General features: G+C 35.9%; 1 protein-coding gene across 1 annotated transcript; it reads left to right on the top strand.

Annotated features, from left to right (window-relative positions):
• Positions 1 to 14,053: 14,053 nt before the first annotated feature.
• Positions 14,054 to 15,124, top strand: LOC113324312. Its single transcript, XM_026572630.1, has 2 exons — positions 14,054 to 14,452; positions 14,684 to 15,124. Exons 1-2 carry the CDS (start codon positions 14,054 to 14,056, stop codon positions 15,122 to 15,124), a joined length of 840 nt encoding a protein of 279 aa, XP_026428415.1.
• Positions 15,125 to 25,620: the final 10,496 nt, after the last annotated feature.

Raw genomic sequence — 25,620 nt, forward strand, 5'->3', positions numbered from 1 at the left:
AGATATAGATAGGCGAGGTACACTCGTCTCGAAATACCAAGTATATATAATCCAAGTCTATATATATAGCATACGACTTCTTGTCTCAAAGAGTAGGAGATAGAGTAGATAGACTTTTGAGTGATAGATAAGTTCAAGTCTTCATATACCTTTTTGTCGAGAAGTTCCACCTGTTCCTTGAGTAGTTCTTCTGCTTGTACGATGAATCGCCATGAAGTCCTTGAGCTCAACTACACTTTCTATCCTAGTCCGAGACTTAGCTAAAATAGACTAGAAATCAAGACTTATAGTTTTGATCACTAACATTGACAAACATGCTTGAGATAGCAACAACGCAAGTTCGATCGAGCAATACTCTAACAATTTTTATTTCTGGTGACGCATTTATCAGAGATAGTACTCTTGTCCATAGAGTCAGATCACACATACTTGTAAGGTCTTAAACGTGTTTGCCTGCTTTGATACCAATCGAAAAAGCGGGGGTCTAACAACACCACCCAATATTTCGGTTAGCAATCTGTATGGACTAACTCCGAAATACTTTCTAGAGAATCAACTAGACAGTCAGACTCAATCTAGGTAAAAGTATTTCAAGGAGTTAATATCTATCTCTTGTTTTGATTTACTCGAGCTAATAGAAATCAACGATTCTTTAATCAAACACAAGGAATAACTTGGATGGTACCAAAGACCAATATCCAAGGATCAATCAAGTTAAATCAACAACCAAAGGTTGGATATTCTAATTGATGATCTACAACGCACAACCTCTATTATTTCAATTATAAATATAAATAATATAATACGGAAATAGAAATAACACAAACACCAAAATTTTGTTAACGAGGAACCGCAAATGAAGAAAAACCTCGGGACCTAGTCCAGATTGAACACACACTGTATTAAGCCTCTACTGACACTAGCCTACTCCAAGTTAACTTCGGACTGGACTGTAGTTGAACCCCAATCAGTCTCCCACTGACCCAAGGTACAGTTGTAGTCTCTACGCCTCTGATCCTAGAAGGATACTGCGCACTTGATTCCCTTAGCTGATCTCACTCACAACTAAGAGTTGCTACGACCCAAAATCGCAGGCTTTGAAAATAAACAAATCTGTCTCCCACAGACAAGTCCATCAACGGATCAATCTGTCTCCCACAGATAAACCCTAAAGGTTTTGTTCCGTCTTTTGATAATAATCAAGGTGAACAGGAACCAATTGATAATCCGGTATTATATTCCCGAAGAGGATCCTAGAGTTATCAATCACCTCACAACAATCTTAATCGTATGGTAGCGAAACAAGATGTTGCGGAATCACAAACAATGAGACGAAGATGTTTGTGATTACTTTTTATATCTTGCCTATCGGAGATATCAATCTCAAGCCAATCAATCTGATTGTACTCGTACGATAGAAGATGCAAGGTCAGATCACACAACTACGATAAAAGTAGTATCGGTCTGGCTTCACAATACCAATGAAGTCTTTAAGTCGTTAACCTGGTTTTAGAATAAGTAAACCAAAGGTTAAAGGAGAATCGACTCTAGCACGCAAACTAGTATCATACATAAGGTGTGAGAATTAGTTTTGCACAATACTAGATGTCTCATTTATATAGTCTTTCAAATCAGGGTTTGCAATCAATGTTAGCTTAGTAACAAAGCATTCAATATTCATCGTTAGATGAAAGCCTGATTTAGATTTAAGCTAATATTTCTCAACCGTTAGGTCGAAAGCTTAGCTTGTTATACACACTTGACAATGCACGCTTCTGGGTTTGTTAACCGTACCCAAACGTATGCACTTGTTAGTTCAACAACAGTTAAACAAATGGTTAGACATATGAGCATTTCATATGAACCATGTTCTTCTTCACCATAACTAGTTCAATTGACTTCAAACGAACTAGTTAGAGAGTTGTTCAATTGCAAGGAAATCTCATGTAGTACACAAGACACAATTGAAGCAAAGATGATTTGATTCATTTGAATCGGTTCATGAACTTTTATAGCCACGGTTTGCAAACTGCATTCTTTAGTCTTTTTAAGTTTAAGTTCAGAAATCATCTTCATATATATAACCTTCTCAAGTTCGCAGACTAGGTTCGCGGAGTTAAGTTACCGGGCAGAGTTTACAAACTCCAGCAGAAATTCTCGGGTATGAGAACTTCGCTGGTTCGTGGACTGGGTTCGTGGACTGAATTCGCGGACTTAGCTTCACGCAAGTAGTTTGTCAACTCCAGCAGAAATTCTCGGGTTTGAGAACTTCGGCAGTTCGCGGACTTGGCTCACGCCATTCTTCCGGTTCTCTTGATTAACAAAGTTCGCAAACTTTGGTTCAAAGAATATGACTTATACATAAATGTGTTTCCACAACAATGATTATGTCCACCATTGGTTATGTTATCTAAACTCTCGTTTCAATCATTGAAACATTCTTAGAGGACGTTATATAGTTATCACACCATTTCTCGTCAAAGCAATTTTTAAGATGATTGAAACATATTATGACTTTCGTCACATGGTAAAGATAAACTCGGTTAAAGCGAAAAGCTCACCGACACATATTTCGAGATATAGATAGGTGAGGTATACTCGGCTCAAAATACCAAATGTGTATAATCCAAGTCTATATATATAGCATACGAATTCTTGTCTCAAAGAATAGGAGATAGAGTAGATAGACTTTTAAGTGACAGATAAGTTCAAGTCTTCACATACCTTTTTGTCGAGAAGTTCCACCGGTTCCTTGAGTAGTTTTTCTACTTTTTTGATGAATCACCATGAATTCCTTGAGCTCAAATAACTTTCTATCCTAGTCCGAGACTTAGCTATAATAGACTAGAAATCAAGACTTATAGTTTTGATCACTAACATTGACAAACATGCTTGAGATAGCAACGCATACGAGTTCGACCGAGCAATGCTCTAACAATCTTGATTGAATGCGAATTGATGGATGATGATACAGAGAATGGTGATTTGAAACATCAACAATGAGGAAGTTGAGGAATAATTATGGAGGGTCAGAATGTAAGAAGCTGGTACTCTGGCAAGAGTTAAGCTGGGTTTCGCTGATGGAGCTAACTGGTGGTGATGCGAATATCCAGCCAACTCTAATAGTTTTTGGGGTTTTCTGGTGCTTAAATTTTAGTTGTAGACAGTGGTATTGATGGACATATTGGCCGCTGGTAGAGGTGTGTTTTAAACAATTTTGGGTCGGCAACAATGAACTGGAAGTTGGGAATTTCTCATGTGGCAATGGTGGCTATAGTGATGGTTTGACAGCAAAGATGGAAGTTGGATCATTGGATGAGTTGTCCAGTTGGTGGTGAATATGGTTAGAACAGTTGCTACTGGTGATGGGGTTCCAGTCGAAAGAGGCGAAGCTGATTACTTCTAATGATATCAGCGATCTTATTCAATGAAGAAGAACAGGTTCTTAGTGCTACTTTTACTAAATGGATTAGGTGTTATGGCCGATATGTTTGGAAGGGTTCTGCTAATATCTGTGCTTGATTGAGGGATACAGAAGCTGATATGTATGTTGGCTATATTGGAGAGGTGTTCACGTTCAGTTAGGACAAGATTGGAGTTGGAGGAATATTTGAAGAATGGTGGAATTATAAGATGGATTATGGAACTGTGAATGATGACATGTACAGATTTTTCCAATGACAAGATTCCCACATAAGCAGTCCACATGGCATATTCGGGCCCACATCTACAGTGTTCATGTTGATTTAACTGAGTTAAATCAGTGATATAACATTAAACCAGTGATTCAGAGGACTATTATGTCTTTTAGGTACACTTAACGAGACTAACTTTCCATCCACTGGTTTTGGTCAAATAAGGCCTAGTTTTGTAAGAAGTAAAAAAAGAGGCTTAGTTTTGTAAACCATAAAAAAAACAGGCCTGGATTTGTAAAAATCCATTTTATTTTCCATCACTATTTGCACAATGACATCCAATAGTCATAATCCTTGAACACAAAAGATTTTAACCTATCTTCCATCAAAAATTAACATAATAGGCATAACTTTTGTATTTGTGAAAAGTCAATTCATTGTTTCATCAATACATACATATCAACTCACGAACGACTTTACTTTTGACAAAGTATGGGACAATCAAGTTCACGGACGTAAACACACATATCCCATAACAATATTGTAATATATAAAACCATAAAGATTAATACTGAAAAATCATCTTCCAAACAATTTAGAGTTTAAACCAATAAATATAAAAACATGAAGATGAAAACGTTTGACGTAGGTATGTGTAATCACAGTAATGGTTATTCCAAACTCTAGTTATTCTTCTAAGCAAAACAATGAAAACAGAAGATTTACTAGCACTAGTTGTCTCTTAAGAGAACATGATTTAAAAAACGCTAAACCCGGTTAACAACTAGAGATTGAATATGGACGAGCTCCTCAGTTGATTTCTTAAGTTCGTTTTTCAAAAAATCAAGATTCCTTGTTGCAATTCCGAGTTGTTTACGAACGACCTCAAAATCCCGATGAAGATTTCCTACCAGTTGTGATGACATCTGAACTGGTAGCTTGTTTTCATGATCAACAACATGAAAGCAGGTTATGAAAACAGGGTTCTTGTGAAACTCGATAGGTCTGTACTTCTTATTATTGTCTTCCTTGTTGCATCCATCCATTGTAAGTACAAAAACTAGATGAACCTTGACGTTACAGAACGTATATGTACCAAAGCTTAGCATGGTACATGTGTGTATATATATATATATATATACAATTTTCTTAGGAAACCCTAGGAAACAAGATGTTCGTGTGGGTCAGGTATACATGTCCTTGTGGTCAAAACTTTTCATGACCAAACAGAATGGAGGGCCAAGGCAGAACTTCTTAATTCCAAGAGAAACAATTGCAGAAACAACTACTTGGAGGGAGGACGATTAAACAGGGAATTTCTTCTCTAGAGAGGATGATCAGACTTTTCTTCAAGAAGACAAAACAGGAGTGAGACTCAACATATTTTTTAAGATCATATATTATACAACCTTGACAACTTTCTCAAGACAAACTTCTTGAGATATATAAGCATCCTTCTTTATCTAAAAGAGGGATGCTTCTTTGAGCAGTCATGGTGTATCAAGATGAGCATTTTTCTCATCAATATTGACTTCTTATTTCTCTCCTTCAAGTGGATTCATAGACAAATTACTTGACATAGTTGAAGGAGTTTTATCAAGTGAAGAACTAGGAGTACCTGAGCCAACCGCTTTCCATTTTGCTCCGTTTGAGTCAGTTTATGCTGATTTTAAGTTCCGAGACTCGATTATTGATATGTATGAAATATGGAGCAGGTGTCTTGGATTCGTGGCCTTCCTCACGGAGAGACAAGGAACTCGACCTTTCTTTCTTTCTCCTATGCCTTTTTCTCTTTTCAGAGTTATTTAAGAAGTCAGTTACTCTCCTGTTGCTCTTCATTCTACCATTTTTTGTTTCAAAGGCACGATTAAGAAAAGACGTATCATAGTAGTTTTCTTGATTGTAGAAAGTGCTTTTTACTCCAACAGTGTGAGGAACAGGTTTAATAACTTCTTTAGACACCCATACTAGAATGTTGTGAAGTTTTTCATTCCTCAAATGAAAGCGACATTTTCGCTCAGAGTGTCCTCTATTTCCGCAATAATAGCAGTTAAAGGAATTATTCTTAACCGTTCTCATGTGAGTGGATTTGGAAGAAGTAGACACAAGCTGCGAAAGGTTTTTCACATGAAGAATTATCAATAGCTTTAACGAAATTGATCTTACTAGTTTTTGTAGTGTCTATTCCTTTATAGCCCAGACCACGTGTATCACGATGTTCTTTACATGCTCTAATCATGGAAGAAAATTTTGTAGACCTAGAATTGAATCTTTTCAGATTCTCTTACAGTGATTTTACTTTATCGAGAGCAGCTGCAAGGTCAGTCTCCAAGGATTTTTCTTTGGCAAGAAGATTGAGTTCTTTGTCACTAAAACATTTTTGTTGAGCGCCATACCTTGCTTCAGCATCTGCAAGTCTTTCTTTCAACATACCGAGATTCCGGAGAAGATTATCACATTCAAACCTCTTTGTGCGTACATCTTCTTCTCGATCTTTAATGATAGATTGTAAGAGTTTATACCCACCATCATATCCTTTGAAGAGTTTTCTCAGTTTTCTGTTTTCTTGGCAAAGAGGAGCCATATATTTGCTCAGGCAAGTTGTTGACTTCTTTTCTTTCAAGGCACGGTCAAACAACTTGATATTGAGCAACTTCCTCATCAACACTTTGTCCCCCTTCTAATCACTGTCATCTGAAAGATCATTCAACTGCTCATCAAGGGACTTTTCCCAGTCAAATGCAGATTCAGTCAAGGGACAAGAGACAGAGTTTTTCTTAGAAGCTTCAGGACTTTGAAACTCACATAAGTGACTCTGAACTTATGTTGCGTTATCAGAGATAATATCGTCCATCCTCAGATCGTCACAAACATAAACTTTTGAGGTCTTGAGCGTGTTTGCCTGCTCTGATACTAACTGAAAAGGCGGGGGTCTAACAACCACACTCAATATTTCGCTTAGCAATCTGTATGGAAAAACTCCAATATACTTTCAAGAGAATCAACTAGACAATCAGACTCAATCTAGATAAAAAGTATATCAAAGAGTTTATATCTCTATATCTCGATTTAAATCTTACTCAGGCAAACTGCGGGTCTCAATTTAAATACAAGAGAGATAAACTTGGATGGTACCAAAGACCAATATCCAAGTGTCAATCAATTTAAATCAACAACCAAAAGGTCGGATATTCTAATTGATTGAACAACGCACAACCTGTATTATTTCAATTATATAAAAAAATATAATGCGGAAAAGAAATAACACAGACACCAGAGATTTTGTTAACGAGGAAACCGCAAATGCAGAAAACCCCCGGGACCTAGTCCAGATTGAACACACACTGTATTAAGCCGCTACAGACACTAGCCTACTCCAAACTAACTTCGGTCTGGACTATAGTTGAACCCCAACCTATCTCACACTGATCCAAGGTACAATTATGCTCCTACGTATCTGATCCCAATAGGATGCTACGTACTTGATTCCCTTAGCTGATCTCACCCATAACTAAGAGTTGCTACGACCCAAAGTCGAAGACTTTAATAAACAAATTTGTACCACACAGAAAAGTCTATGATAATAGATAAATCCGTCTCCCACGAATATACCTATGAGTTTTGTTCCGTCTTTTGATAAATCAAGGTGAACAAGAACCAATTGATAATCCGGACTTATATTCCCGAAGAACAACCTAGTATCATCAATCACCTCAATATAATCTTAATCGACGCAACGAAAAAAGATATTGTGGAATCACTAACGATGAGACGAAGATGTTTGTGATTACTTTTTATCTTGCCTATCGGAGATAGAAATATCAAGCCAATTATTACAATTGTACTCGTACGATAGAAACAGCAAGATCATATCACACAACTACAAGAAAAGTAGTATCGGTCTGGCTTCACAATCCCAATGAAGTCTTTAAGTCGTTAACCCGGTTTGAGAAAAGAAAACCAGAGGTTAAAGGAGAATCGACTCTAGCTTAGCACAACTAGTATCACACAGAATGTGTGGGGATTAGGTTTCCCAGTTGCTAGAGTTCTCCTTTATATAGTCTTTCAAATCAGGTTTGCAATCAATGTTAGCTTAGTAACAAAGCATTAAATATTCATCATTAGATGAAAACCTGATTAGATTCAAGCTAATATTTATCAACCGTTAGATCGAAAACATAGCTTGTTATAAACAAATGAAATGCACGTTCCTGGGCTTGTGTAACCCTACCCAAACTTGTACATTAGTTGGTTCAACAATAGTTAACCAAATGCTTAGCCATATGATCACTTTCATATCTACCATATTCTTCTTCACCATAACTAGTTCAAATGACTCAAATGAACTAGTTAGAGAGTTGTTCAATTTCAAGGAAATCTTATGTACTACACAAGACACAATTGAAGCAAAAACGATTTGATTCACATGAATCGGTTCATGAACTCTATAGCCACGGTTTGCACTTGAATTCCTTAGTTTATAAAGATAAGTTCACTAAACATCGTTTTTAGACATAACCTACTCAAGTTCGCGGACTTAAGTTCCCGGATGGAGTTCACAAACTTCGGCAGAAATTCTCGGGTTTGAGAACTTCGCCAGTTCGCGGACTTAGCTCACGCACTACTCCGGTTCATTTGATCAACAAAGTTCGCAAACTTCGGTTCAATCACTAAGGACTTGTACATATATGTGTTTCCACAACAATGCTTATATCCTCCAAATGGTTATGTAGTCTAAACTCTCATTTCAATCATTGAGACATTCTCAGAGGACGTTATATAGTTGTTATTCACAAACCATTTCTCGACAGAGCAATTTTCATAGTGATTGAAACATATCATGACTTCCGTCACTAGGTAAAGATGAACTTGGCTAAAGCGAAAGCTTTACCAACACATATTTCGAGAAATAGATAGGCGAGGTAAACTTTGCTCAAAATACCAAATGTGTATAATCTAAGTCTATATAGCAAAACGACTTTTGTCTCAAGATAGAAGATAAATAGATTTTTGAGTGATAGATAAGTTCAAGTCTCCACATACCTTCTAGTCGATGAAGATCCACCAGTTCCTTGAGCAGTCCTTCGTCTTTTATGATGATTGCCATGGAGTTCTTGAGCTCAATTACACTTTGTATCCTAGTCCGAGACCTTAGTTATAGTAGACTAAAAATCAAGATTTATAGTTTTGATCATTAATATTGACAAACATGCTTGAGATAGCAACACATGCGAGTTCGACCGAGCAATGCTCTAACAATACCTATTTGACGAGCTGCTCTATCGATGTTGTATTCTTCTACCGAAAAGTCTCCATACATTGCTGATATCAAATGACCTGGAGTACAACTCAGCATGAAGGATCTCTTGCCATCACTCAAGTCAGCACCAGATTTCAAAGTCATACTTTCTTCAGTAGTATTGAAGGTTGACAACTGAGAAATATAAGAAGGAATCGACACCCAGGGGCGAAAATTAAACTCAGATTCATTGTCTAACACATCAATGAAACGTGTTTTGGATTGAGGTTGCTTTGTAGACCAGCGCATAATCCTGGCATTATCCTTCTCAGGAAAAATAACACGAGCATCAGCAGCATTCAGTCCTTGCAAGGCATTCCAAGGAATAGGTGCATAATTATTGAAGCGTTCCCACATCAAGGCTTGGATAAACATCGTATTGGCATAGCATTCAATCTTCATAAAACCATTCGAAACGCTGGAATCTATAACCAAGGAGTCTAGGTTAGAGTACAAAGAAACCAAGAATAGACTACCTATGGTAAGTTGTTAACCTTGAGCCATCTTGATGGCAAAAGGAATTACAAACGGCTTTAGAAAAGTTCCAGTATCTTCAAATACGTCCCTGGACAGCCATAAACACAAGAAAGTAGCAATAGATAACATACCATCGACAGGTCTATCAGGAGGGGTATCTCTCAGCCACCAGTGTGTTAACCAGTGGGAATAACAACCTTTGCCATACACTTTATTAATTCTCTCCATCTCGGCTATCAAGATGTTGGAAATTGCTGTCTCCTCGGCTGAAAGCTTTCCAGAAAAGTTACCCGTGATTGGGAGATGCAACAAAGCAACTACATCCTCCAAACTGATGGTAAACTCTACCCATCTGCATATGAAAGTATGAGTTGGAATGCACCAGCGAGTAAGTAGAGCTACAATACCTCGTGCATCATGAAAAATGAACAAGTCTCCAGATGTTTGGATGGCCCTGGTTACCTGTGCACTATCCAACATGACTCTAACACGAGGAAAACCCAGCATATGTCTCGCCCATCCAGAGAATTTTTCTAAAGGTCGTCGAGAAAGCTTGAATTCTATAATTGACACAATAAAAAGTCCTCGTTCAAGACAAAATCGAATGGCTACTCGAGGGGTCACCAATTTCTTCTGAACAACCTCTCTGGGATTTATCAGAAGACGAAATACTGGAGTTTTGAGGCTTTTTTTAGTTCCCTGCTGAACCGCGAAGAATGCATCATCTATAGTTAGAACGTTTTTGATTCCACATGTATGGAAGTTTCATCCATACATGTGTCTTCTCTGGAGGCGTCATTTTCTTGGGAGTCAGACATCCTTGCGAAGTAGCTGTAATGTGTACAAAACACTCTACTTCAGTACATCATCATACAAGATGCAAACTTCGACAATATGATGGAGCTATACAATCTGATGACAAAATGATCATGAAAGCATCCACAAAATGGTAACTTTTAACTCTTACCTTTTTACGATTCCACTAACAGTAATGATTGTAATGCAAGAGTTAGCACTTCAAAACTTGCCCATTTCTTCGAATCTACAAAAGACGAGCAAAACTTAGGTTCTCGTAAAATCATGAACACTTCCATCATACGAACATTAATCACCGTATTATGAAAACTAAACAAATATTTCATCATAAATAATTGTTTGCTTTTAAATATTGCTCAAAACCAGGCTTTGATTTTTCAAAATACATATATATACATACATATATATATATATAAATAAATAAATAACGTGATTAACTCACGTAAAAAATATATAAAAAAAAACTTGACGTGAGCCCAAGCTCACGTGATTTTATCAAAAAAAAAATCGTGGATACTTCACGACTCGATAAAAATCTCTTTTCCTTCGTACGATCGTAATTCTTTGAAACGAAGGTTTATTTCGATTTTGTGAAAAGTTCACACCTTTTAAGATAAAGTTTTGGTTTCCATGAAAGCTCATAAACAAAACTTTATCACTAAACACATGTCTATTTAAAAAAAATAATCTCTCAAGCTAGGGATTATTGCTAGTCTCTTGAACTAACGATCGAATGAACATACGTTTAATAAAACAAGGGTTTTTCTACAAAACTCACACTTAATATATGCACATGTATATAACTCCAACATGATCAAGGCATGAACAACTCATTAAATAAAAAAAAAATCGCATACCTGTCGGTGCCGGACGGAAGTTGGTCGGACGGTGGTTGCTCCGGTCGGACGACGGTGAAGCTCCGGCGAAAATTCTTTATCCTGATGTTAACGTGAAGGAGTTGAAGGGATGAAGAAAGTGGTGGTCGGTCGTTGGAAAAAAAAAAAGGATTAATTCCTTTTATATCAAATTTTGTTTCCAAAACCTAATTTCACAAGGATTTCCTTTCTTGGGCCCGGACCCATGAATCCTAAATCGACCAAGGTTCCATCACCAAATCAACGGGCCTACATCAATTTAGACTCTTTGGAAGGCGCTCTATCATGCTACTGGGATCCTAGTTCAAACCATGGTTTACTCATGAATCGAAAACCCGATAACATCTTATCTACGCTAAGTTCAATTATTTATTTTGTTCATAATTGGAAAATCACCATTCAGTGCTAACTTAGGAACATGACTGTCCCTCACTAAGCAGGGGACTTAATGTAGATGGTGGATTTTCAACAAGGGTTAAAATCGTAAAACCATAATAGTACATGCTCCTGATCCAGCAATCAGATGAGTATTGAGGATCATGTCTCTCATTGAAGCATGAAAGCTCATGCCGCATGAATCTCTGACTGAGAATACTCTCTCTCAGAGTATATACAGATGCGCAGTCTCTCAGCTGAGGCAATGGCGTATCTCTGAACAATTTCAGTAATTACTTCTATATAGAATCGAAAGATTAGACAGCTCCTAGATGACTTACCTGCTAGTATAGAGCAATAACGTCTTCAGGATGTAACAATGTTTTCCTTGACTATATGAAATAAATATGACGCTTCAGCAAGCTCATATCACTCAATTCCTGAATAATTAATGCTCCTAGACGATCGTACTAGTCTAGAGTTATCAATTAATTATTCCTAAATTATTAGATTCATTAACTGAATCCCTGGAAAATATTTACATTATTCATAATATTGCGTCACTTCTATTCGTGGTTCTTCTCAGCATAATTCCACGTTTTAGTGATTAATATTCAACATAGGGGCGTCTGAGCCGCTATCGAGTAAGCCCCGACCAAAATGGTGCAAGTGTACTCAGCAATAATGCACAAACGAGCACCTGAACGCACGAACGAGCATTCCAAAACACGAAGGAACGATGAACCTATGAAAAATATGAACAAAAATAATAATAATAAAATATTAGCAAAGGCGCCAGGGGACTGGCCCACCGGCCGTCCAGTCACGTCTTGGCCAGTCCCACACCCAATTTTATATTTTATTATTTTTTCCCCGATCTCATGAAAATCCCTTCATTTGAACAAATCTCCTTCGTCTCAAGGAAACTCCCCAGTCTCATGGTGTTTCCTCGTATCAAAGAAATAATAAAATTTAGGAAAGGTGTCGCGGGTCCGGGCCTACTAGCCGGTCGGCCATGCCCTAGCCGTGGCCGGTCCCACACCTCATGATTCCTTATTATTTTATTATTTCCCTCATCCCGTGAAGATTCCTTGATTTCATGATATTTCCCTTAATTCATGAAAATTACATAAAATTAGGGAAAAGCTCACGAAACCGGGTTCATTGGCCGGCCGGCCATGCCCTAGCCGTGGCCGGTCCCACTCGCCCGTGTCTTATTATTTTAATATTATTTGTTTCCCTCATCTCATGTAAACTCCTTCACTTCAAGAAAACTCCCTAGTTTCAACAAACTCCTTGATTTCATGATATTTCCCTCAACTCATGAAAATAATATAAAATTAGGGAAAAGCTCACGGGACCGGGCACGTTGGCCGGACGGCCATGCCTTAGCCGTATCCAGTCCTACACTTCATGATTCCCTATTTTATTATTATTATTTCCCTAATTTCATAGAAATTCCTTGATCTCATGAAATTCCTCAGTTTTATGGTATTTCGCTCACATCAAGGAAAATACATAAAATTACATAAAATTGGGAAAGGTGTTCCGGGACCGAGCTTGCTAGTTGGCCGGCCATGCCCTATCCATGATGGTCCCACACCTTGCAATCCTCTATTTTATTAATTATTTTCATAATCTCACGAAGATTCCTCAGTTTCAGCAAAACCCTGAATCTTTCATATTTTCTCAAAATGTTGCTCAAACGCGCATCAGAAAATATCGAAACTCTCAGGACTGAGACACGGACATTATGGTGATACGGTCATGGATTATTGAAGTTCAAGACGAAAGTGAGGCTAGGAAAATTAAGAGAATCAAATACGATGATATCTCCTCTTCTGGAACAAACCCTAACCAAAATTACTTCACCCACAACAACCCAATTTTTCAGAATGATAATACGATGATGGAAGGAACCGGAGCTGATGTTAATAGATCTGGACGTGATGTGAATATGGATTATCAACATAAAAATGGGGCAATGAAATCAATTGAGGAATTATCCGCTCAAATTGGAGGTTTTGTTACACAGAATCAACAAAGGAGTTCTGCTAATTATCAGGTTATTTTCTCTACCTTAATTTTTTTTTGAAATCCCTAATTTTCTTTGTTTTTTGTAATTTTACAATTTCAAAATTAGTTTAATGTCTTGCTCTTATTACTGTTATTGTTGTTATCTGGAATCACATCTTAAATAAAGTATGAGGTTCTTATCTTGGAATGTCCAAAGATATGGAAATAAAGATACCAGGAATCGTCTGAGAAATTTAATTCACAGCAATGACCTTGATGTTATCTTTTTATCTGAAACTAAAAGAGGCCATAAGAAAATGTCTTCTTTCACTAAACCTCTCAAGTATCCTAATTTTTTCATAGTAGACTCTATTGGTTTATCTGGTGGTCTTTGTTTGTTTTGGAAAGACGGTCTTAGTCTAGAGATTATTAGTGCTCAATTCAATGTGATAAACTGCATTTTTCAGTTTGATGGTATAACTAAGGTGGCCTTTTCATGTATGTATGGTGCTCTCCCAAATGGTAATAGAGAAGCCCAATGAGACTTCATCCTGCATTACATGCAAACTACTGCTTACCCATGGATTTTATTGGGTGATATGAACTTCATTCTAAGAAATAGAGAGAAATCTGGTGGCAATCCTCATTCTCAAAACATGTTGAACAATGCTAATGATTTTGTTAATGCTCTACGTGTTCATGATATAAGCTTTTTTGGCAATTTATTTACTTGGACCAATAGGAGACATGATGCTGAGTTGATTCAAGAAAGGTTAGATAGATTTCTAGGTGATGAAACCTGGTTCAATTTCTTCCCAGATTGTCATGTCTATCATCTAGCTACTATATCTAGTGATCATGGCCCTATTGTTCTTACCAGTTCAAAACAGTTAAATTCTGCCAAGAAACCAAATAAATTTAACAAATGTTGCCTTAGGGATTCCTCTTGTAATGATATTGTGAGTGACAATTAGAAGGCCAAAAACAATGGTTCAGCTGCCTTTAAGCACAAATCCTCTCTTAAGCAAGTTAGGTTTTCTTTAAGGGACTGGAATTATAGGTGTTTTGGAAATATTAAATTTAACCTTAATGATACCAAAGGTCAAATTGAAAATTTACATTCTCAAGGTATAGTTGACACTAATAATCCTGTCCTTGCTAATCTCCTTAAACAATTAAACTATTGGCAGAATGTTGAAGATGATTACTGGAAGCAAAGAGCTAAAGATGATTTGTTCAAATTTGATAATAGATATACTAGTTATTGTCATTCTAGAGATAATTTTAGAATGAAAAAAACTAATATTGAATTTATTAAGGATAATACTGGTGTTTGGTTAACTGGTGGACATGGGATTGCTGTTAATCTTAAAAATCATTTTTCCTCTATTAGTAGAACTAGTAATCCTACTCACAATGCTAGGCTTTTTTATTGTGTTAATGCCTGTGTTACTAATGCTGATAACTTGTGTTTGATGAGATTACCTTCTAAAGATAAAATCAAGGATGTGGTTTTTAGTATGAAGCCCTGGACTTCACCTGGACCTGATGGTTTCCCACCAGGGTTTTACCAGAATATGTGGGACATAATTGGAGAAGATACTGTAAAAATGGTTCACTGCTTCTTTTAAGGTAAATTTCTCTTAAAAGAAAATAACCATAATTTTGTTTCTCTTATTCCTAAGATAGATTGTCCTAACACTGCTAGTGACTTTAGACCAAATTAGCTTATGTAACACTTCTTATAAAATTATATATAAGATTTTAGCTAATAGGTTAAAGCCCCTGCTACCTAAAATCATCTCTCCTTATCAAGCAGCCTTTGTTCAAGGAAGGCTCATGACTGATAACATTGTTATTGCTCATGAGCTAGTTGATATTATGAAAAAACACAAATCTAAAAAAGGTCTTATGGCCCTGAAATTAGATATATCTAAGGCCTTTGATAGGATAAAATGGTCTTTCCTTAAGGATTGTCTTAAAGCTTTAGGCTTTTGTGATGATTGGTCTCATTTAGTCAACTAATGTGTGTCTACTGTTTCTTCCTCTGTTATGCTTAATGGAGCCCCTGGTGATGAATTTTGGCCATCTAGAGGCCTGATACAGGGTGATCCCCTGTCTCCTTACCTTTTTATTTTGTGTATGGATGTCTTATCCAAAAATATTATTGATACTGAAACCAAAAACAAGATCAAAGGTATTAAAGTGACTCAATCTGCCCCTCCTATCTCACATTTATTTTTTGCATACGACTGCTTAATTTCTATGAAAGCTAATGTTAAAGAGGTAAGAAGTCTAAATATTATTCTTGATGACTTTAGTAAAGCTTCTGGTCAGGCCATCAATTTTGATAAGTCATCCATGGCTTTTAGTAAAAAAACTGATAACAAGGTGAAGCAGGAAATCACTGGAATTTTGCACATTAAAAATTTGGCTTTACAAGATAAGTATTTAAGAGTTCTTCTATTGCTGCAACAATAAAAGTGAGTCCTTTTCAGGTATGTTGTCTAAATTTTATGGTAGATTATATATGTGGAAATCTAAACATTTTAATCAACCTAGTAGAACTGTTCTCTCTCAAACTGTGCTTGGGTCTATAGCAACTCATCAAATGGTTGTTTTCCCTATGCCAAAAAAAATTCACTGATAGAATGATAGCATCCAAAGAAAAAAAATTTGGAACAAAGACAACAATGGTAGAAAATGGTTCCCCAAATCTTAGAATGTAGTAGCTAGTCCTAAACATATAGGTGGTTTAAAAATTAGGAAAGCTGCTGAATTCAATAAATCCCTCCTTACTAAACTTGTCTGGAGATTAGTTAATGAACATGATGCTTTAGGGTGCAGATTATGGCTCACAAATACTTCCCTGATTTCAATCTTTTATCTGATTCTATAAGCAATAATGGGTCATGGATTTGGAGAGGGATTTGTAATGGTCTTGAGATTGTTAAGAAAAACTAATGTTGGGAAATTGCTAATGGTAATGATATTAACATTTGGAAAGATGCTTGGGTTCCAAGTCTAAAAACGCATGTGACTAGTGATAGATATTCTAGCCACATGACTAAGGTGTCACAATTAATTGATAATTATACCAAAAATTGGAATCTTAACCTGTTACATGACTTGTTTCCTAATGATATTGTTGAGCGGGTTATAAGGATCAGAATTCCTTTGATAGGTAGATATCAACTGAGATGATTGGGTACTAGGAATGGTTCTTTTACTGTAAAACCTGCTTATAACATTTTATTGCAGGAATCCCAATTAGATCTTAATACTCCCACTCTAAATTTTCCATGAAAAAGATTTTGGAAAGTTCGGCTTCCTCTCAAAGTTCTTCACTTTGTTTGGAGGATTATACAGAACTATGTATCCACAAGAGATAAACTTCATAAGGTGGTTAGTAACATTGAGCTTACTTTCCCCCTGTGTAAGAATGTTGAGAAATCTTGTCAACATTTGTTAATGGATTGTCCTGTCTCTCGAAGAATTTGGTTTGATCTTGATCATACTCCAGTTGCGTTTCCTTTAAACAATAATATATGTTCCTGGTTAACAAATTTGTTTACTGCTAACAATTTTTGGGAAGCATCTATGCAGGCTAGGGTCAGATATATATGTTGTACTTTCTGGTGCATCTGGAAAGAAAGATGTGCTATAGTCTTTGATAAGAAGCAACTAAACCTTACTAGCTTTATTCATTATGTAAAAGACTTTGTTAATGACTGTGAAAATACTATCCTACCAATGACAAGGTCTAATACTGAGAGTGTATTAAGATTCTGTCAGGCTCCAGCTGATCAATACTTGAAATTAAATTTTGATACTTCCTTTATATTCGTAGATCAGCCGATTGGTTTTAGACTAATTCTCCGTAATAATGTAGGTGCATTCTGTGGAGCAACAGGGGGGAAGGGACAAGCAGTCGATGATGAGCAAGCGGAGGCTATAGCTACTCTAGAAGCTATGAAGTGGGTTAAGGAGAAAAACATACGGTTTCTGGAATTAGAAGGAGATTGTCTTAATGTGGTCAATGCCATCAATGGAAATTTAGGAGCAATAAATTGGACAACAAATAGTGTTGTCCAAGAATGCATTTCTATTTTGAAAGATTATCCAACTTGGTCATGTACTCATTTTAAGAGAGATGCTAACAGTGTAGCTGACTGTTTAGCAAAACATTCGAGAGTTTATGATGGTAGAATTTCTTATAGTAATCCACCAGATTTCTTGAAAGGAAAACTGGATAAGGATAAAAACTATGTATCAGCTCAATAATTTTAATTTAATTCATTTTCTTATCAAAAAAAAAACAAATTAGTGAATTTTGGTAGGGGCGGTTCCTTGGTACATTATAACTAGATGGTTAAATGCAGTTTAGAAGTTGGAGGACATCATATTTGAACACTGTTTTCGTGAGGTTAATTTTTCTGCTGATTTATTAGTCAATAAAAGATGCATAGCTGGGTGTTGGGGAAAGAATAATACACATAGGAAGACCATTGTTCCTAAAGCACATTGAAATACCAGATGTTGTCTATTACAGAATTTGTAGTTAGGAACACTAGGGAAAAGTTATCTTGAGTGTCTGTTTGTTTTAGTTGCTTTTTTTTTTTTGCTTCTTAACTCTGTGATTTTTTATCTTTTTAATATATAAAAATGTGTGATTAAGAAAAAGAAAAAAACGCCTTTCGAACTAATAGGCAATGAAAAAGCGGGGGTCTAACAACCACACCCAATATTTCGCTTGGCAATATGTATCGACTAACTCCAATATACTTTTAAGAAAATCAACTAGACAGTCAGACTCAATCTTAAGAAAATTATATCAAAGAGTTATATCTCTATTTTTTAATTAAATCCGCAATCAAACAAATGGGAATTTGCGAGCCCGATTGAATATAAGAAATAACTTGTACGGTATCAAAAACAAATATCCAAGTGTCAATAAATTTAATCAACAACCAAAGGTTGGATTCACAATTGATTAAACTTACGCACAACCTGTGATATTTCAATTATATATAAAATATAATGCGGAAAAGAAATGACACAGACACCAGAAATTTTGTTAACGAGGAAACCGCAAATGCAGAAAAACCTCGGGACCTAGTCCAGATTTGAACACCACACTGTATTAAGACTCTACAGACACTAGCCTACTCCAGGTTAACTTCGGGCTGGAATGTAGTTGAGCCCTAACCAATATGACACTGATCAAGGTACAGTCGCGTTCCTTACGCCTCTAGAACCACGCCGGATTCTGCGCACTTGATTCCTTTAGTTGATCTCACCCACAACTAAGAGTTGCTACGACCCAAAGTCGAAGACTTGATAAACCAATCTGTCTCACACAAAAAAGTTCATTGAATAGATAAATCTTTCTCCCACAGATATAACTATGAGTTTTGTCCGTGTTTTGATAAATCAAGGTGAACATGAACCAATTGATATACCAGACTTATATTCCCTAAGAACAACCTAGAAATATCAATCACCTCACAATAATCTTAATGATATGGTAGCGAAACAAGATATTTTGGAATTACAAAAGATGAGACGAAGATGTTTGTGACTATTTTTTATATTGCCTGTCGGAGATTAAATCTCGAGAAAATCTTAGAGAAGATAATACTCAATCACGATAGAAAACAACAAGATCAGAACACACAACTACAGATAAAATAGTTGGGTCTATCTTCGCAATCCCAATGAAGTCTTCAAGTCATTAACCTGCAGGGTTTTAGAAAAACCTTAGGTTAAAGGATAATCGACTCTAGTCGCAACTAGTATCACACATGAGGTGTGGGGATTAGGTTTCCCAGTTGCTAGAGTTCTGCCTTGTATAGTCTTCAAATCAGGGTTTGCAATCAATGTTACCTTGGTAACAAAGCATTCAATATTCACCGTTAGATGAAAACCTGATTAGACTCAAGCTAATATCTTTCAACCGTTAGATCGAACTTAGCTTGTTACACACAAATGAAAAGTGACTTCATTTGGATATGAATAACTGTACCTAAACGTGTGCACCTTTGTTTGCTCAACAATAATTAACCGAAGTTAGCCATGTGAACACTTTCATATCAACCTTATTCATCTTAACCAAAACTAGTTCAAATGACTCAAATAAAACTAGTTCTTGAGTTGTTCAATTTTTTATATTCTCATAGAAGTATACAAGACACAATTGAAGCAAAATCGATTTTGATTCACTCGAATCAAGTCATGAACGTTATAGCCACAGTTTGCAAAAGATTGCATTCCTTATTGTATAAATGTATTAGTTCATGAAAAAACCGATTATAGAACATAACCCACTCAAGTATGCAAACGGGTACGCATACCTAAGTAGCCGGACTTTGACTGTGTTCGCCAGTATGCAAACGCGTACGCATACTATCGTACACTTCCAAACCTCAGTTGATTCCAGTACGCGTACAAGTACCCATACTGTAGTACCCGGACTTCAACTGACTTCGCCAGTACACGTACAAGTACGCATACTCTAGCTCCCGGACTTTACCTGACCTCGCCAGTACGCATACGGGTATGCATACTACATTCCGGTCTTAGACCAACACATATGCAAGTATGCATACCGTGCTTAAATCCAATTATGGTTAAGTGTTCTAAACTCTCATTTCAATCATTAAAACATTCTTATAAGACGACAATAGTTGTCTCACACAAACTATTGGCTTCGAAGCAATTTTCAAGTGATCGACTGGCCAATATGAAACATTCCGCGTCTACATAAAATGATTGTCTCACAGAAAACATGTAAGATGTTACAAGGCGATTTTCACATGATCATATTTTAACTTTAGTCGAGAAAGAAGATGAACTTGGTTAAAGCAAAAGCTTAACAACACATATTTCGAGAAATATGTAAGCGAGTTAAACTCATCTCGAAATATCAAATGTGTATAATCGAAGTCTATATAGCTATACGACTTTTATCTCAAATAGGAGATAGAGTAAATAGAATTTTGAGTGATAGATGAGTTCAAGTCTCCACATACCTTTTGTTGATGAAGTTCCACAAGCTCCCCTTAGTAATTCTTTGTCTTCAATCGATGAACGCCGTGAAGTCTAAAGCTCAATTACACTTTCTATCCTAATCCGAGACTTAGCTATAAGTATACTAGAAATCAAGACTTATAGTTTTGGCAACTAAACTTGACAACAAGCTTGATATAGCAACACTTGCGAGTTCGACTGAGCAGTGCTCTAAAAATCTCCCCCTTTGTCAATTTTAGTGACAAAACTATCAATACATATGGAATAAAAAATAAATAAACTTTGTAGCTCTCAATCCAAATGATTGATTTCCTTGGTTGTTCAACATTACTATAAATCTTCGTCACTTCCAAGTACTCTAGTGATTCTGAATGTGTTCAACTCAGCATCATAGTTGTTGAAGATCCGTAGCTATAACAATGAGAAAACGGTAGCTCTCAATCATTGTTATACAGTGTTATAGTATTATTACATAACATCAAAGTCCAATTGTATCACAACTTTGACAACAATACTATGGTGATATGTATCACTCCCCCTTAGTCAATACTTTATCTCACATGAAAACCACTTCCCCTTACATAATGATCCGTAAACCATATGTATTTGTAGTGTGAACTACACGTTAATTATCCACCTTTTTGTCAATAAATTTGGCAAAGGTACGAAAAATAGTGGGATCCTGACCATAGAGATATTTCATGACCAAAAGAGAATATATCAACTTTGTTTCGATGATTCCACAAAGTCGAAACTAGTGTATTCATCAAGGATTTTATAACGATACAAGAAAAATCCTATAATATTCCACGGCCGCACTTCCCACAAAGAATTGGCAATTTAGCACAAGTTCAATTAAGAACTCTCCCCCATAAAATTTCGTTCCCGGAAGAACAACAAGATCGACCTTATGTTCAGAAGAAAAGAAGGATTTCTTTGGACATTAACAAATCACATGAAACATGAATTTGTATCCAAAATACTCAATTAAATTAACCACAAGAGAACCAATGATTAATTTAATCGAAAATCCTCAACATAAGAGAACTTATGGAGCCACACAGTACTTTCACATAGAAGTGGATCAGGGAAAGACCAATACTGAGGAATATTCAAAGATTCATTCTATTTTTCATCAATATTTGCATAAAGACATATAATAAAAAAATTAATCTTTGCAGACAAAAGTTCATCCTATCTTCATCAATATTTGCATAATGACATAATAGGCTTAACTTTTGTTGTCAAAAGTTCATTCTATCTTTTATCAATAAAGACATATGATATACTTAACTTTTGAGAAAAATATGGGACAATCACAGTTCACGGACGCAAACACACATATCCCATAACAAGTTGCAATATATAAAACCATAAAGATTAATATTGCAAAATCATCTTCCAAATAAACTTTAGAATTTAAATAAATAAATCTAAAAACATTGTAAGATGAAAGTCGTTGGCAATAGCTATGTGTACTCACAATAATTCCTATTCCAAACCCTAGTTATCCTTCTTAAAACACAAGAATAAATTCTCATAAGAAGTTTCCTAGACAAAACAAAAATCAAGTTTCTTTGAAAACATCATACCTTTGAAAGGGTCCATCATAAAAGATATCACTGATATCCTTGATTTTTTTGACCGTCTAGACTCCATGTTCATGAGTTAGAACATTAGATTTTCGATCAACAATGCGAGGAAAATGTCTAGCTATGACACAGTCCATGATGAGTTTCTTCTGATTCCTGATCAAGATCTTTTGATTATCAGGGATTTTGGTCTGACCATCAATAAGCTGATTTATTTGCAATTGAAGATTTGAAAATTCGACCCTAGAATCATTCTGAAAAAAGGAATTAAATCCTTGACAGATTCTCCAATCCAGGAGTTTTAGTATTTCCTTTCAATCATCTTTTTTAAGACAAGTTCTTGAACATAATCGCATCCTTTAATGTCTTCTTCCATCTCAAGATTCACCACTTCTTGAGGTCTTGAGGAGTTCTCCATTTTCCCCTTTTTTTTTTTTTTTTTTTATTTTTAGGGAAGGAAAAAACAATATATATATCTATATGTTTACGAACAAGAGAAGGAAACCCTTGTTATGGAAATCCTAAGAACTCCTAAAAAAGACACGGACGTTCGTGGACTAGATGTGGAAGACTGATGGATCACAAAAGATCCGAAAAGAAATACTCTTTGTTTTTCAAATATCTCTTACCAACATGACTCAAAATCTAAAAGATTTAATCAGAGCATACGGAAGAGATACATTAGTTACAAGGAGTCAAGAAATGACTCAACCTTCACATAAGGGAAGAACAACTAAACTTAAGACAAATGGTAACCAACAGTAGACTTGAGCATCTCACAAATGTCATCCTTGCAACTCTCAAGTTATATACAAGGATGAAATCACCTAACGCTAGGTAGCACAGTGAGATGTAACCCCACCATGAGTATTGAGAGATGAGTTGAGAATATCATTTGAGAGTTTGATCCTAGTATTTCTTACCTTCCTTCGGTTATTTATTAATCCAGAAGAATTTGATATAACCTTTTTAGAAAATCCATCAGAGGGATTTTTCTGAGGATTAAGTCTAGGACCTCTAGAAATCGGTTCTAGAGGATTAGAAGAGAGAGGTCTCTACCTTCTAGACTTAGATCTACCAGACTTATTCTCAACTGGGAATGTGCATTTGTGTGGTGTAAGAGTTTGCACTAAGAAACAAAACACGATCCCTGTAGAGATTTTGAGATGGGAGACCATTGAAATCCCTTTTATGAGAGTTCTGGCTTTCTGCAGGAATGAAATCCACTGTAGAGGTCGTCAGACAATTTACTCTGTCGACTGTAAAAAGAAGTAGATTTTGAAGATCAAAAATATATTTATTTCTAGCAAAACAATGTTGAACATAGTGATTCTTTTTCCCATTGAAAGAACAGGTTCGTGGAAGAGAAACATTAGACGGAACTTGTTTTAAATTCATAGCCCATTAGAAGACTGCAAGTTATGTAAACAATTCTTATCATGAGCTTCCTTTGGAGAACTTTTCTTCATGTATAGTAATTCTGTCTGAGAATTAGTGATTGACATGGAAGATTTTCTCATTAAAACAGAGTTTTCCTCTTTCAAGGATTTTCACTGTTTTCGGGCTAGAAGAAAGTAACCAATTTCTCTTTTTCAACACGAATGTTGTCCAGATATGATGAATGAGTCTCGATCATACGTTTTTCTCTAATTGAATCTTCTTTAATAATATCCTCAAGAGTACTAATATTTTCACGCTGTAGAGTATTTTCTTGAATAAGTTTTTCGATGTTGTTAGAGAAGGACTCAGTGATGCTATAGAGTTCCCGTTCTCGACCAAGAGACTTCTCAAATTCATCAATAAGCTGATCATGTTTTTCTTCAAGAGATTTTATCTTAGCATATTGAAAAACAATAGTCTCAGTTGTATTTTTTTTTTTATTTCCGGTGAGTTCCATTTCAGTTTTAGACATGTCTCATCAGAGGAAATGTAATCAAAATCTGATAACAAAAAATTCCTACCTCGGGATTCGGAAGAATCAGCAAAGGAGTTATCCTTGGAGGTAAGCCCAAGACATTTGGCATATTAAAACTTTTAGAACTCATTTCTATGCGTGCGAGTTTGAGATACACAACTATCCATACAAATCAGATAGCCACAAACACAGACTCATGAGATGTTAAACGTGTTTGCCTACTCTGATACCAATTGAAAAAGTGAGGGTCTAACAACCAAACCCAATATTTCGCTTAGCAATATGTATGGACTAACTCCAATATAATTTTAAGAAAATCACTAGACAGTCAGACTTAATCTTAAGAAAAGTATATCAAAGAGTGGTTTGCACTTTATAATTTCGGCTCTGTTGATCATCTGTCTGTTTGGAATCTTATGGATCACATGTTTTAATTTGTACATAATCTGTCACACATTAATCATATCCTAATTTATTTGGTGCCATGATGGATTCTTGGTATAGCAGAGGTATCGTGCACAAAAACAATCTCAAGCTAATAATTCATGTTTTCAAAAAACACTTTCGTATGCCACTTTTTTTTTTTGTGTCTTGACAGTGTGTCCAACTCTTTTTTAATGAATTTCAGTGATGTATATGGTTTGTGTTTATATGTGCACCTATGTGATGGAATAGTGAACTCACCAATTTCGTTCTTTGTAAAATAGAATTGGGGCCGGGAAGACTTCACAGATGCCTATTGGGTTGACGTCTTTTTATGCCATCATCGGAAGTAGGACTGAGGTAAGATTCATGTTTTCCTCCTATTTAACGAATAACTAAACATCAGAAAAAGTAATTGTTGTTTCTGGAACCTCAATCAGATGCCTTATATGCCGAAGTATCGTGTTTTTTATTATAATCTTCTTGATTATAGCTGCCCGTTACGAAATCATTTACCACTCCATTAAGTTAGAGATTGAGAAATAGGGAGGCAGAGAGTTTCAGTCACTGCTCCAAGACTTAATTTTGATTTTGATTTTTTAAGTACACGCTTTCAAACATTGCTTTGGCTTATTTGTCATAGCCTTTTAGATCTTATAGACAAGCGAGAAACCTAATCATGAAAGGGAAATTGGGTCTACCAGTTCGAAGAGGTTAATAATACCAAGGAATTATTCATTCCTCTTTGAATGTCTGTGTTTGACATGATATGGCTTGAAATTTAGGAGAAATGTTCTTTTAAATATCCACCTTGATTACAGTTTGCTGATATGTAATGTTCTTTTCTCCACTCTTTTGGTATTTTTTAGATATACAGCAAAAGAAGATGGTCCTTTAAACCATTGGCAGATTAAAGTTGCATGCAGCAGTTTTTGTTGCTGGGGGTAGGAAGATATGAAATTGCTCGAAATGAAAATAATGATCCTGGTGTTCTTTTTACACTCTTGGTAGATGGATTCAAAGATAAATACATAAGCCCAGGCTATATTTACCCTCAACGTTGTATACTATATGAGAATTAGCTGTGGGTGTCGTCATTGTACGAAGAAAAAAAGGGCATAACGTATTTTAACGTCTATATTTTTTTAGATTAATATCTCAACCTGCA

The sequence above is a fragment of the Papaver somniferum genome, chromosome 11, assembly GCF_003573695.1.
Source record: "Papaver somniferum cultivar HN1 chromosome 11, ASM357369v1, whole genome shotgun sequence".
NCBI lineage: Eukaryota > Viridiplantae > Streptophyta > Magnoliopsida > Ranunculales > Papaveraceae > Papaver > Papaver somniferum.

Coding starts and splice junctions, on each gene's coding strand:
- LOC113324312 (XM_026572630.1), top strand. CDS start 14,054: ATGCAAACTACTGCTTACCCATGGATTTTATTGGGTGATATGAACTTC. Junction 14,453..14,683: donor ATTCCTCTTGTAATGATATT/GTGAGTGACAAT, acceptor AACTATTGGCAG/AATGTTGAAGATGATTACTG.